General features: G+C 50.9%; 1 protein-coding gene across 4 annotated transcripts in view; it reads right to left on the bottom strand.

The window, feature by feature from the left end:
- The window catches only part of HRH2 (histamine receptor H2), a 54,409-nt gene that overhangs the window by 25,236 nt on the left and 16,337 nt on the right, over positions 1-12,836 (bottom strand). For 3 of the 4 annotated variants that reach the window (XM_041750114.1, XM_041750117.1, XM_041750116.1), the window contains exon 2: positions 6,347-7,929. In XM_041750114.1, coding sequence (XP_041606048.1) covers positions 6,347-7,422 — 1,076 coding nt within the window. In that variant the 5' untranslated portion in view covers positions 7,423-7,929. Of the gene's footprint in view, positions 1-4,127; positions 4,694-6,346; positions 7,930-12,836 lie in introns of those variants that run through there. The other variant, XM_041750118.1, reaches the window with a different exon arrangement.

Below are 12,836 nucleotides of genomic sequence, written 5' to 3'. Positions count from 1 at the left end.
TTGAAGAAGACACAAATAAATGGAAAGATATTCCATGCTCATGGATTGGAAGAATTAATATTGTTAAAATGCTCATATTACCAAAGCAGGGTACAGATTCAATGCAATCCGTATCAGAATTCCAATGGCTTTTTTCACAGAACTAGACCAAATAATCCTAAGATTTTTATGGAACCACAAAACACTTTCTGTAGCCAAAGCGATCTTGAGAAAGAAAAACAAGGCTGGAGGTGTGACACTCCCTGATTTCAAACTATACTACTAAGCTACAGTAATCAAAATAAGATGGCATTGGCATAAAAATAGACATCTAGATCCATGGATCCAGAATAGAAAGCCCAGAAATAAACCCACACCAACCCATAAGCAGTGGTGGGGCAGGACTCATCCCGGGGCTCCCTAGTTTCACACCAGAAGCAGAATACCCCGACAGCCTTGTGGCCTGACAGCCAGGCACAGAGGGTGGCAAAGAGGTCATTGGGATTCCATTGTGCAGGGGGCAGCCAGGGCCCTTCGTTGAGGGTGAGCTACTCTGGGCACCTCTGCAAAGAGCACCATAAAGGCTGTTAAGAGATACTGGAATCAGTGTGCCAACAGGTTAGACTACTTTAGAACCCAGATGATTAGAGGTAAACAGATTTGGGCTCGTAGCAGACTAAGTAAGCTATGGGAAACTTCCTGTCTGAGCAACACTCCTTCCTAGGAAGTCTGTCCAGGCTCATGGAGCTTTTCCACACCTGCAGTAGATGAAGTCAGCCCTACATGCCCCTGTGCCCCCAACCTCTGGCCAAACCATGACATGCCGTGGGTGAGACATCGTGGGTGGCATCAGCTTGTGGACTCTCACCCCACTCGGAAGCTCACTTTCTGTGTCCTTGACCCAAGTCACCTCACCTCTCTGGGCTCCTGTGTGCCACACCAGGGGATGGGGCTGGGTTACTATTCGGGGCCTCTTCTCTCTCCAAAATTGATTCAGAGCCTGCGGTTGGATTTTGCAGTGAGGCCCGTCCTGACACCACTCTTTTAGGGAGGACCATTGTGACGTCCAAATTAGAAAAGGGAACCAGAAATTTCTGAGCTCCTGCTAGTTCCTGGAACTTCCCTCACTGAGTCTTGGTTTTCTGATCTCTGAAGTGGAGGCAGGATTACTGACTTCTTAGAGCTCTTGGGGAACTAAAACTTGCTATTCACTCACTCATTCATTCGACAATATTACTGTGCCTACCCTACTGGAGATACAGCAGTGAACAACACAGATCGGGTCTGCCCCTGGGGAGCTAACCGCCTGGGGGTGCAGACCTGAAACACACAGAATGCATCATGAGGAATAAGTCTGGGCTGAGGCAAGGGTGCACTGAGTACAAGGCCTGGGAGGTCAGGATAGGAACTTTGTATTTGATCCCAAGAGCATCGGGAGGAGAGACACATTTCCATTTGGAAACCCGCTCTCTGGCTGCAGATAGGAGAGGTCAGGTGGACAGCTGACACGAGACTTCAGAGGGGAAAGGTGGCTGGAGGGGTGGGGGCACCTTGCCTCCCTTTGCACTTCTTCCCCCAGGGCCTTCCTGATGTCTGGCTCCTGCCTCCAGGCGCTCTGCAGGAATGAGGAAGTGCCACGCCCCGCAGAGATTGCTGATACTCCAGGTGCTTATGAATATTATCTCCCTGCCCTGAGAGATTACCCAGAGCAAGCGAGTGTGTGGGAAAAGGACCCCCGAGCCCCAGGCAGGGGTCCAAAGTACTGGGAGTATCCCCCGCCCTTCCTGAGTTTGAGCTGGGCCTCAGGCCACTGGCTTCCCAGTGATCTTAGGTTCCCTCATCTGGTATCCATGGGACTAGTACTGAGTCTGGGCTAAATTCAAGTCCAGGCAGTATTTGACTGTAGAAGGACCCCCAGCTTTGGGGTCAGACAGGCTCGGGCTGGAGTCCTCACTTTGCCACATTGGAAGCTATGTGGCCCGATGCTGGCTACTTTGCTTCTGGAAGCCTGCGGCTGGCTGGGGGCCCACGCTTTGAGAACCACTGCCCTAGAATAATACACCTCGGGGAGGAGGGCCTCTGATTCGCTCACTGCTATGCCCCAAGCAGGGCTGGCATTTATAGCAAATCCTAGCTGAGTGCCTGGGGGTCCTGGGCTGAGTGGTTTGTTTTGGCAGTGACAGGAATGGGTGGAAGGTGGGTGTGGGCCGGGAGATGTTGGTGTGAAACAGATCAGGAGGAGAATAGGGCTTCTAATGTGAAGGTGAGGAGCCGGGACTTGTGGTATCTGAACATGGTCCCCAGAGATGTCCACATCCTCATTGCTGGAACCTGAGTACATTACCTTATGTGGCAAAAGAGGACTTAGCAGATATGAGTAAATTAAGGAATGTGGGATGGGGAGACTATCCTGGATTATCCTGGTGGCTCCTCAATATAGTCACAAGAGCCCTTATTAGAGAGAGGCAGGAAATTTGGCTACAGATGGAGAAGTTGTGACAAAGGAATTGAGAGAAACAAGGCATGAGAGGGGTCATGAGCCAAGGGTAGCAGGCAGTCCCTGGGAAATGGAAAAGGCATGGAAACGGATTCTCCTCCGCAGCATCCAGGAGCAACCAGCCTGCCAATACCTCGACCTCAGATTCCTGACCTCCCAAATTATAAGAGAATTAATCTGCGTTGTTTTTGGCCAGCAAGTGTGTGGTCATCTGTTACAGCAGCCCACGAATGACCACCGATACCCAGAAGGAGCAGTGGAAGTCACTGAGCGGGGCCGAAGAGCACCTAAGGGAGGGGTGGCAAGGGGCGGGGTGAGGGCAACCGTTGGAGGCAGGAAAGGGCAGACAGAGGGGAGGACCAGCCAGCCTGGCTGGGCCACTCTCTCCTGGAGTCTCCCCTTAGCTGGCCTCCTGGGGCTGACTGGGCCCCACCCTGCCCCAAGGGCAGGCCCGGTTAGTCCCCGCAGAACTGTGCACTCAGGGTGACACCTCCACCTCCTTGTCAGTGATAAGGGCCTTTGGTCAGGTCAATGCTGATTTTTGTCCCCATATGGAGAACAGAAAGGACATACTATCGGTCATCAGGGAAGCTGGGAGCCAACCCTATGGAGGGCCACATGAGGCCCTGGATGCCCTGGCGGTCTCAGTGTAAAAATCAACCTCTGGCTGTTCATGGCTTCCTACATGCCCAGGCCCCCACCATGGTGTGAAGCCCTCCAACTGGTTCGCCGTCCTCCTCTGCCAAACCCCTCTGCCCACTGTCTCTGGAGCCTGGAGGATGGAGTGTAGCCATGGCCACACAGAATGTGTGCTCTGAAGACCCTGGCTCCGTGGCTGCTATGTGCAGCCCGGGCAGGCACAGCCTCTCAGCTGGCCTTGGCCTCACAGCCCCCCTCCCAGGGCGGCTGTGAGGATTGGAAGAAAAGGTGGGCAATCATACTCTGCAGTGTACCCAGGACCCAGAGGACAGCCGATAATGGGGGCTGCTGCTCCTGTAGTTGCTATTTCTCTTGCAGTTTTGGTGGACTCACTAGCCTGTGTCACTTGAGCAATTTACTTAACTTTCCTAAGCCTTGTGTTCCCATCTGTGAAATGGAGATGAAATAAGCACCGACTTCACAGGGTTGCGGGGAAAGTGACATGAGGCCACAAGTCCAAAGGGTCCAGTACCACCCTGAATGAATATAAGGTCTTTAATGTCTGCATTTAAGGCTCAGCTTGGAGGTTTGCTCCCTGGGATGGGCTCCCTGGGCCACGCACCACTCCTCTGGGCGCCCAGCACATTGGGTTTCAATCAATGGCGTGTGCCACACCGAACTGCTGCCCATCTACTTCTTCAACTAGACCATGAGTGATCACAGGTGGCAAGACTGATGCTTGGGGTGGGGGGCTTGCTTCATTTCCCTTTGCATCCTGAGCATGCAGCACGGGGGTGGGGACAGCTTGCCCACAGAATGATTATATGTAGAAAGAATGGCAAACGTGTAAACTGGCACCTAGTGGTGCTCGATAAGTGTCAGCTGTTGCTGCTAAGTGCTTATTGAAATCAGTTCTCTAAGGATCGGGGCTGAAGGCAGCCTGTTCACCAGGGGGTCACACAGGTAAGAGCAGTGGAAAGTAGCATGCATGACTAGATGGAATAATGTCAACGGCCTTCTACAGGGTCTGCTCCCTGGGCTTTGGTCTTTGCTTCGTGATCTAACTTAGCTTTGAGCCCAAGGCTGCTTCCTGAATGAGGGAAGGATGTGGTCAGAGGGGTCCTTACCCATCAGGGCCAGATGTGGAAGGCTCCAGATCTACACTTTGGAGAGACATTGGTGAGTGGTGAGTGATGGATTTGAGAGAGAGAGTCTCAAGGTTGGGAGGCTGAATGCAGGAGCAATGAGGCTTGTTCCAGAAGGCTGGCAATAGAGGTATGGAGGACCCGGGACCCAAGTCTATGGCAGGACAGTCCACACCTGGCTGCTGTAAGGACCAGAGGGGACATAAGGCTCAGGGCCAGTTTGACTCCCACCACGCTCCACAGGGACCAGAACCCAGAGGGTGTGGGTCTGCGGCATCCATCCAAGCTGTTTTCAAGACTGATGCTCGATTATTGAGAGGAGGCAAGTATCCCATTGCGGTTGTAGAGTCTGTTCACATCTCTTGGCTCACATGTGCATCAGGCAACTCCGGGAGGTGAGCCAGGCAGGCTGCATGAGGACAGACCCAACACCCTAAGAGAGGAGCAAACAGAAGCCCAAGAGGTGCAGGTACTTGCTCAAACTACAGAGTGAATTAGGACAGAGCTGAGAACGGGGCTGTGCAGTTGACTTTCCATGCCTGTGCATCAGAACAAATGCCTCAAATGTCATTTCTGCACCCCTGGCGCTCAGCACAGTGCCCAGCATGTGGTGGGAAGTGGATAAATGTCTGCAAATGAATACACGGATGGACAGACAGACGGATGGACAGATGGATGGATGGGTGGGTGGGTGGGTGGGTGGGTCAGTCCCACAGACCAGCATTCTGGGAGGTAAAGACATGGTCTGTGGGAAGAGTAAGGAAAGCACCATTTGTGGAGTACTTCACATGCCAGGCGTTGTACCAGCGCCCTCTCATTTACCTCTCCTCATGGCTAGAGCACCCACAGACCTATAAACGTCCTCTCCACACAGTGGGGGAGCTTCCCCAGGGCCACTCAGCACTCAGATCTTTGGCGGGGCTTCCTGTAATACCCTGCATTGGCTTTGCCACCAGTGCATTTATCTACAACTCATTTCAATCCTGTTTATCTTTTCAGCCTGGATACCTCTTGGCGGTAGAATCCTGGGGTATCCTCTCTCTTGCATCTCCTGTATGCCAAATATCCGGTGCTCTCCAAGCCTATGTTGTTTAGTAGCCTCCTAGATTTTGTTCTCTTCTGTTCACCTCTCTCATGGGCTAGTAGCACGTAGCACGTCCCCTTCACTGATGGCCCCATCTCATTCATCCTCTGGCCCACATCTTTCAGGGAACTAGAGCTCTCTTTCCAAAGCAGAGCTGCCTAGGTTTCCCCCTACCCTTGCTTCTAATCCTTCCATCTTCCCTTAAAACCAACGGTGCAGGTTCTAAGCCCCTAACCTGACCTTCAAGGCTCAGCCTTCCCAACTTGGCCAGCCCTCTTTCTCATCTGACGTGAGCACCCCTAGCACAAGAGTTGGTGCATCATGGGTGCTCAGTGAACATGGACTGAGCTGGGTTTGCGGTTACCCCCAGGTGGCAGCATCAGTGCATGGCCATTTGAAGGCTATCCTGCAGAGCTTGGGTGAACACTTCAGATGACTAACCAAGTGGCAGAGTTGGGACTCAAACTTCAAACTTAGGACTCCTGATTGTAAGGACAATGTAGCCAGACAAAAGGACCCACAAGTTGTGGTGTCAAGGACCTCTGGCCAGATCCCAGCTGTGTGGCCCTGGTCAAGTTCTCTGAGATTTAACGTGATCCTTTAAAAATGGAAGTAGGGGATCCCTGGGTGGCGCAGGGGTTTGGCGCCTGCCTTTGGCCCAGGGCGCGATCTTGGAGACCCGGGATCGAATCCCATGTCGGGCTCCCGGTGCATGGAGCCTGCTTCTCCCTCTGCCTATGTCTCTGCCTCTCTCTCTCTCTCTCTTAGGTGACTATCATAAATAAAAAATTTAAGAAAAAAAAATGGAAGTAGAAAGTTCTACCTCAGGAGGCCGTTGGGAGGATGGAACAACATGAGGTTTGCAAAGTGCTCATGAAGACTTCCCAGCACAGAATGTTCAACTAGCTCCTGGGGAACAGCCGTCCCCTTAATGGTGGCCACTAGTGGGACACTCCCCCTCCCCAGGCGCTTGTCTGGTACACAAATGGTCAGGGCAATTACCTGTCTGTGGCTCCTCGAGGGGCTGTGACCTCTGTCCCACTCCACACCTGGAGCTTCAGCGGCTTCTCTTCCTGCCGCATGGGTTCTCGACTTTGATTCCTGGCCAGCTGAGAGCTGCTCGATCTCAGAGAAGTTTCCTGGGCATTGTGGCTGGCTGGCCTGCAGCGGAAGAGCTGCTGGTATGCCGTGCGGAAGTCTCTGTTCAGTGTGGCATACAGGATAGGGTTCAGGGCTGAGTTGGCATAGCCCAGCCACAGAACAACGGCTTCAAAAGCCTCATTGATGGCATCATCCCCTTTCAGCCCACGGTAAACAAACACAGTAAAGTAGGGGAACCAGCAGATGATGAAGGCTCCCATCACTGCAGCCAGTGTCACTGTGGCTTTGTGCTCCCCAATGGTAGCTGCCTTCCAGGAGCCCATGTGATGGATCCTCTTGGCCTGGTCCCGGGCAATCTTGAAGATGCGGTAGTAGGTGATGCACATGACCAGCAGTGGCAGGTAGAAGGTGACCAGCCCATCCACCAAGCCATACACCAAGTTGACCTGGACTTTGCACTTGGGAATGGTGTGATTGAAACTGCTGGTCTCATTCCTGCTGTTCCACCCCAGATGAATAGACAGGAAGGACAGGGTGATGGAGATGACCCAAATTAAGACAAGAGAGACGGCGACCCGGACTGGGGTGATAAGCACAGGGTAGCGCAGGGGGTCAGTGACAGCGCAGTACCGGTCAAGGCTGATCATGAAGAGGTTGAGGATGGAGGCCGTGCACAGCATCACATCCAAGCTGGTATAGATATTGCAGAAGACTTTGCCGAAGCTCCACCTGCAAGATAGCTGGTAGAAGGCCGAGAAGGGCAGCACCAGGAGGCCAAGGAGCAGATCGGTGATAGCCAACGACACAATGAAGCAGTTAGTCAGACTGCGGAGCCGGCGGTTCAGGCCCACAGCCAGGCAGACCACCACATTGCCGGCGATGGTGATGAGGATGAGGACAGTGAGGACCACGCTGACAGTGATCCTGCATGGAGGAGAGTCCAGACAAAAGGAAGAGCCTGTGCCGTTAGATATCATCCTGGGACCCTACGGCTCCGGCCTCTGCCCACAGCCCCTGGCCACTTCTCATCCAGCTCCCCAGTGTGTCAATGATGTCAACCACTGGGCTCTAGGCTCCCAATGGAGCCAAAAGAAAATGTCCAGATGTGGGGAGGTTACAATAACTGCCCGAGGACTGTTTTTCTAGAAATAAATAAAGCAGTCTCCTAGGAGGTATACTGGGCATGAGTATGAATGAAGAAGAGCAAAAGGAGAAAGTTCCTGGTTCAAATTCCAGTCCTCAAATCACCTCCTGCAGAGCCAGCTTCCTCCAGGGACTGGAGTAGGTCTCTCCTCTCCAGGTTTTGCATATAGACTGAGGCACTGGAGCATGTGTCTGGAGGTGGCTTTGGTTTTATGCGGGAGGGATCATGTGGAGATGTGGCTGCATCCTTCTCCATAGCTGGTGGATGCTCCTACCCATGTGACCGGGGTCAAGGACTGCTGCCTCTGCCTCTGCCTCTTAGGACCACTGGTGAACAGGAGCTGAAAATGCAAGCATCAAGTGTTGAATACTTTGAAATCAGACCAAGAGCATGCCCAATTCAAGATGAATCCTTCTAGACTTTAACCTCCCTGTGAGACACCAGGAGGCACAGGGCCAATCTGGAAACCTGTCCTTAGGAGGGACTGAACAATCAGGATGCACAGTGGGAGGAGGAAGGGAGGCAGGATGCAAGGGGCTGGACCATTGTGTCACCCTGTGAGATATGGTTGGAGGAGTAGGACGATTTATACTGGAAAGATCTGGACACAGACTCTAAACACAAGAAGAGGGGCTGCATCTACTTGTTCACTGCTGCTTCCCGGCACCTGACCCCACAGGTAGGCATTAAGCATCTGATGGATAAATAGTCAAATGAGTGAATAAACAAGGAAATGTAATGAATTTGCCCTGATAAGGCACCGAGAACAGTGTCTGACACTGTTGGTTTTACAAAATATCATCGTACTGTAGAGCAAGAGCTGACAAACTTTCTCAGGACAGAGCCAGGTAGTAAATATTTTCTGCTTTGCATTCCCCCAAGGTCTCTGCTGGAATTACCCAAACTGTCAGTGTAGCATGAAAGCACCTACACGGACAATGTGCAAGTGAATGAGCATGTCTGTGCTCCTGTGAGACTTTACTATGGACACCGAAATTTGAATTTCACAGAGTTTTCACGTGTCACAAAATATTCTTCTTTTGATTTTTTCCAACTCTTTAAAACTATTTCCAAACCATTTAAAAATGCAAAAGCCATTCTTAGCTCACGGGCTGCACAAAACCAGGCAGAGGGCCAGATTTAGTCTGTTGTCATAGTTTGCCAATGGCACCCCCTGCCCACATCTGCTCCAAACATCTCTCTCAGTCTTACTTTTCTTATTTAGCAGCAACACATGTGATCCATCAGCCAGCACAGAACTCACTCAGTCTCCCCAGTGGCTGCATAGCAGCCCACAGGGTGGCTGGCCAGAATTTATCCTATTTATGCTCTTATCACAAGTATTTTGGTGGCTTCCAGCTCCCTCCTCCTACCCTCCCACCCTCCCATTCTTCCTACCTTCCTTCCACCTCTCCCAGCACAAACCCCACTTCAACAGAAAGGCTGCACACATAATACTTCTTGGTTAAATCCCAAAGATCCCCTCCTACTGGTGATATGCTATGATTCCAATTAATGAAAAACAAGTGAAGGCCCTGGAGATTCCCTTTCACACAAGCTGATCCTGGTTTTCCAGAGAGCAGCTAGCAGGCCGTCTACTGGGATCTGGGAGTGTGCAGAAACCAGAATGACAGAGGAACCCCTTTCAGAAGCAAGCTAATTGCCATGTGACACAAATGAAGCCTCTCCTAGGCTCTGGCCTGGAGCGGTTTTGCAACCTGAATATGAGAAGGATCATTTAATCGTAACCACTGTGTTGGTGCAGGGATCACGGCTCCTGGTCACCTGCTGCAGCTCCAGCTGGTTCAGCCACCAGGCCTTGTGAGCTGGGCCTCTGGGTATTATTTTTAGAAGATCTTTTCATTACATAAATAACGCAAGCAGCATGGCTTTCACTGGAACATCTAATTAACTGTGGAGGAGACAGCAGCAAGGCTATCTTTTTTGAGCATCCCTATTTCTGATAACATTTTTTTCTGAGTTTCTTAACAGCCAGGTGTAGGTATTTTGGCCTGGGACTGATGTTTTAGTTAATGTTTGAGGTTTTCAAATCTGAATGACACAGCCTGTCACATAATTCGAAATTCATCCTCCCCTCCCTTCTTCTTTCCTTCTCTCCCTTCCCTCTGTTCTTTCCAGCAAGTATTTCTTTCAGAACTCACAAGGTGCTAAATGCTGTTCTAGGTGCTGGGGGTACAATGATGAACAGAGCAGCAGCGGTTCCTTTTTTCATGGAGTTCCAAAGAAGAATCACTTCTGTTGTATTTCTATTGTACACCCCAGGTCCCAGGGTTTCCAGTGACCTTTTGTGAAGGCAGAAACTTCCAAAAATGGAGCTTAATCCATCCTTCATCTTGTGGGCAGAGTGACTGCCCTAGAGGCCATGACACCATAAGATCATTGTCACTGTTTCTCATCACAGATAAGAGAAAAAACACTTTCTTGAACTTTCCTTTTCAAACTTCCAAAGCAATGACATGCTTATTGCAATAAACCAGTATCCTGAGGTATACAGAGAAGGCCAATGATTTGGGCTATCACATAACCAGGCCCTCATGCCCGGAAGGTGACTGCTGCTGATGGTTTGGTGTGATGGGGGCCTTCCATTCTTTCTCTGTGATTCTATGTGTACACGGGCACACAAGCTCTGCACGCAACTTTGTTCCCCTAATTCCTTTATTGTACAAGGACAACACCCCTCTGGGTCACTTAGACCTCACTCATTCTTTTGAGAACCTACGTCATGGCAATACAGCCTCTTATTGGGCTAAATGTATGAAGGATGTCTGTGCCAGCAGGTTTGCAAGCAGCAAAAGGCAGGAAACCTCCACAGTGTCCAGCAGCAGGGGATGGCTTAAGAGATCATGGCACAACGTTACTGTAGGATTGCCCTGGGCATGGTGAGATCACATATTAAATGAAATGTCATTTCATCCTCACAATAACCCAAGTGTGAAGGAAATCATTACTCCACTTAATGCTGACAGAGTGAGGCTCAGAGAGGTCAGATGATGTCACAGGCCGAGTAAGTAGCCAGAGCGCCTGGATTCAAACTCAGCTCACACTCCTTCAGCCTGCCTTAGTGTCTGTGCTTAGATCAGACTTCAACCCATCCTTCTAGCTAGATCCCACCAAACACCCCTGTACTTGTCTCCTAACTGCCATTCAGGCAACCCAGGCTTTCTCCAAATGTATCACACCTTCTCACTCCTGCCTTTGTTGTCTCCCTCACCTGGAGCCTTGTTCTTCCCTGTATTCACTTGACTACTCTTCTCTCAAGGCCCTGCTCAAACATCTCCATTTCCCTGGAGCCTTCCTGAATGCCTGGAGGCAGAAGCATTCTCCCCTGTACTTTGTACCAAGTTATACTGTTGGCACCTGCTGCCTTGTAGTGTTAATATGGCTCTGTGTTTGCCCTCCCCACAGGGCCTGGAGCATGTCCTTCTTTCTTCAACCCCTGTCCACCCACCCATCCATCCATCTACCCATCCAATATTTTCTGTTATCGATATAACAGGAGAAGTACAGGGTACGTGGAGTGCAAGTGAGTGTGTCAGTGTGTGTGTGTGTGTGTGTGTGTGTGTGTGTGTGATTTCCCCACCTTGGAAATATATGGATACTCACCTTGGGATTCAATGGGTCTGGTTAGTATCTGAACAGATATGTGCAAAAGGGCCTATTTGCCCCGGCATTTTATGGTGAAAATTTTCACAAGCAAAAAGTTGAAAAAAAAAAAAAAACCCACAATACAATATACACGAAATCTTACCCAACTGTCCATGGAGATTAGATAAGTGTTCACATCTCATTCTGTGTGTTGTGTGTGAAAATCACATGAAATTCATTAAGACAGCCTCCAGTCACTCCCTCTACCCATCTCAGAGGCTGAGCACAGATGTCACAGCTGCTTCCCCTTCTCATCTTTGTCTTATAATAGCCTTTCAAAAGGCACCTTCTGGAGAATTTGCTCAGGGTTGCGGTACTCCTCACCGCCCCCGGGGGAGGCTTCTGACCTTTCCCTGCGGTTATCACCTAGCAAATGCAGCCATAACAAAGGGCAGGGGCCTCATTGTGAGGCCACACTACCCAATTAGCCCTCAAGAGCTGCCCCAGCCCAGCGTGAGAAGTGCACTCACTGCACTCTGGGATGTGTTTTAAACCTGCCGTGTTGGGCTCTGTGCCGGGGGGGAGGTCTGACCACTTTCCATTACTAGCTTTGGTTGGTCTCTAAGTTTAGATCCTTGACCTGGCATTCCAGGCTCTTCGTGGCCGGGTTCTGTCTTCTCTCTTTCGTCTCAGCTCCTGCCTGCCCTGCACGTTTTTGTGTCCTCGGACAGCACTTTGAGAAACACAGCTCCGGTGACACTGAATTCCTCTGGTTTTGAAAGTGCCAGGTCCATTCTGACTCCTTGCCTTTGCATAAGCGGTTTCCCCCTGCCTGGAGTGCCCTTCCGCCCTTCTATTGCCTGGTGAGCCCTTGTTCTCCCGTAAGACCTGGCCTCCTCTGCTCACACAGCCCGGAAGGCTTCCAGAGGTACTTGCTCCATGCCACCTCCGGCTTGGGCTTTCTGGGGAGCAGTGGGTAGAATTCGGGAATCTCAGTGCCCCAGGAAAACTCTCCTCCTCGGGGCAGGGGGTCCTTGGTGATTCATTATCAAAATGTGTCTCCCCAGGAACTGAATTGTGTTGGCTGGGGTCCAGAACATCATTTCCCACCTCGTTCCTCCCACGTAGCACAAAGTAAAAGAACACAGAGGCTTGAGGCTCGAGGGTCGCCCCACCAGCACAGATGTAGCCCAGAGGCAAACCCAGGTCTGCCTTGTGCCTCAACCTCCCTCTCAGTGTTCCTCACAGACAAAATCCCAGAAGAAATGCCACTGGTGATAGGTTCTGTTCGCTAAAAAGAGGGATGAGGCCATCCAGAAAAGCCGCTAGGCTAGGGGCTCAGGTCTTTTCCCTTTCAAATTTTATCAGAGTCCAGCACTTTCTTTTCCCTTTTAACTGGAAGTGAAATGAAGTTCCCCTTTTAAGGTTTAAGTACCGCAGCTCCAGGCACAGCCCCTGGGGGAGCCGGCATTGTGCAAACAGCCAGCAATTTGGGGGGATCAGTTAAGGCTTGTCTGATTGGGTTTCGCATCCGGCCTGACAGATAGATCTGATTTTCCAAGCAATAATGTACACTGGAGAAGAAAACGGTATTCATCAGATAACCCCTGTATGCTAGGTACCTTCTGGGTGGACCAGGAG

This window comes from Vulpes lagopus, chromosome 3 (assembly GCF_018345385.1).
Source record: "Vulpes lagopus strain Blue_001 chromosome 3, ASM1834538v1, whole genome shotgun sequence".
In the NCBI taxonomy this organism is placed as follows: domain Eukaryota; kingdom Metazoa; phylum Chordata; class Mammalia; order Carnivora; family Canidae; genus Vulpes; species Vulpes lagopus.
The sequence above is the reverse complement of the archived record's forward strand: the minus strand, read 5'-3'. Positions and strand labels throughout refer to the sequence as shown.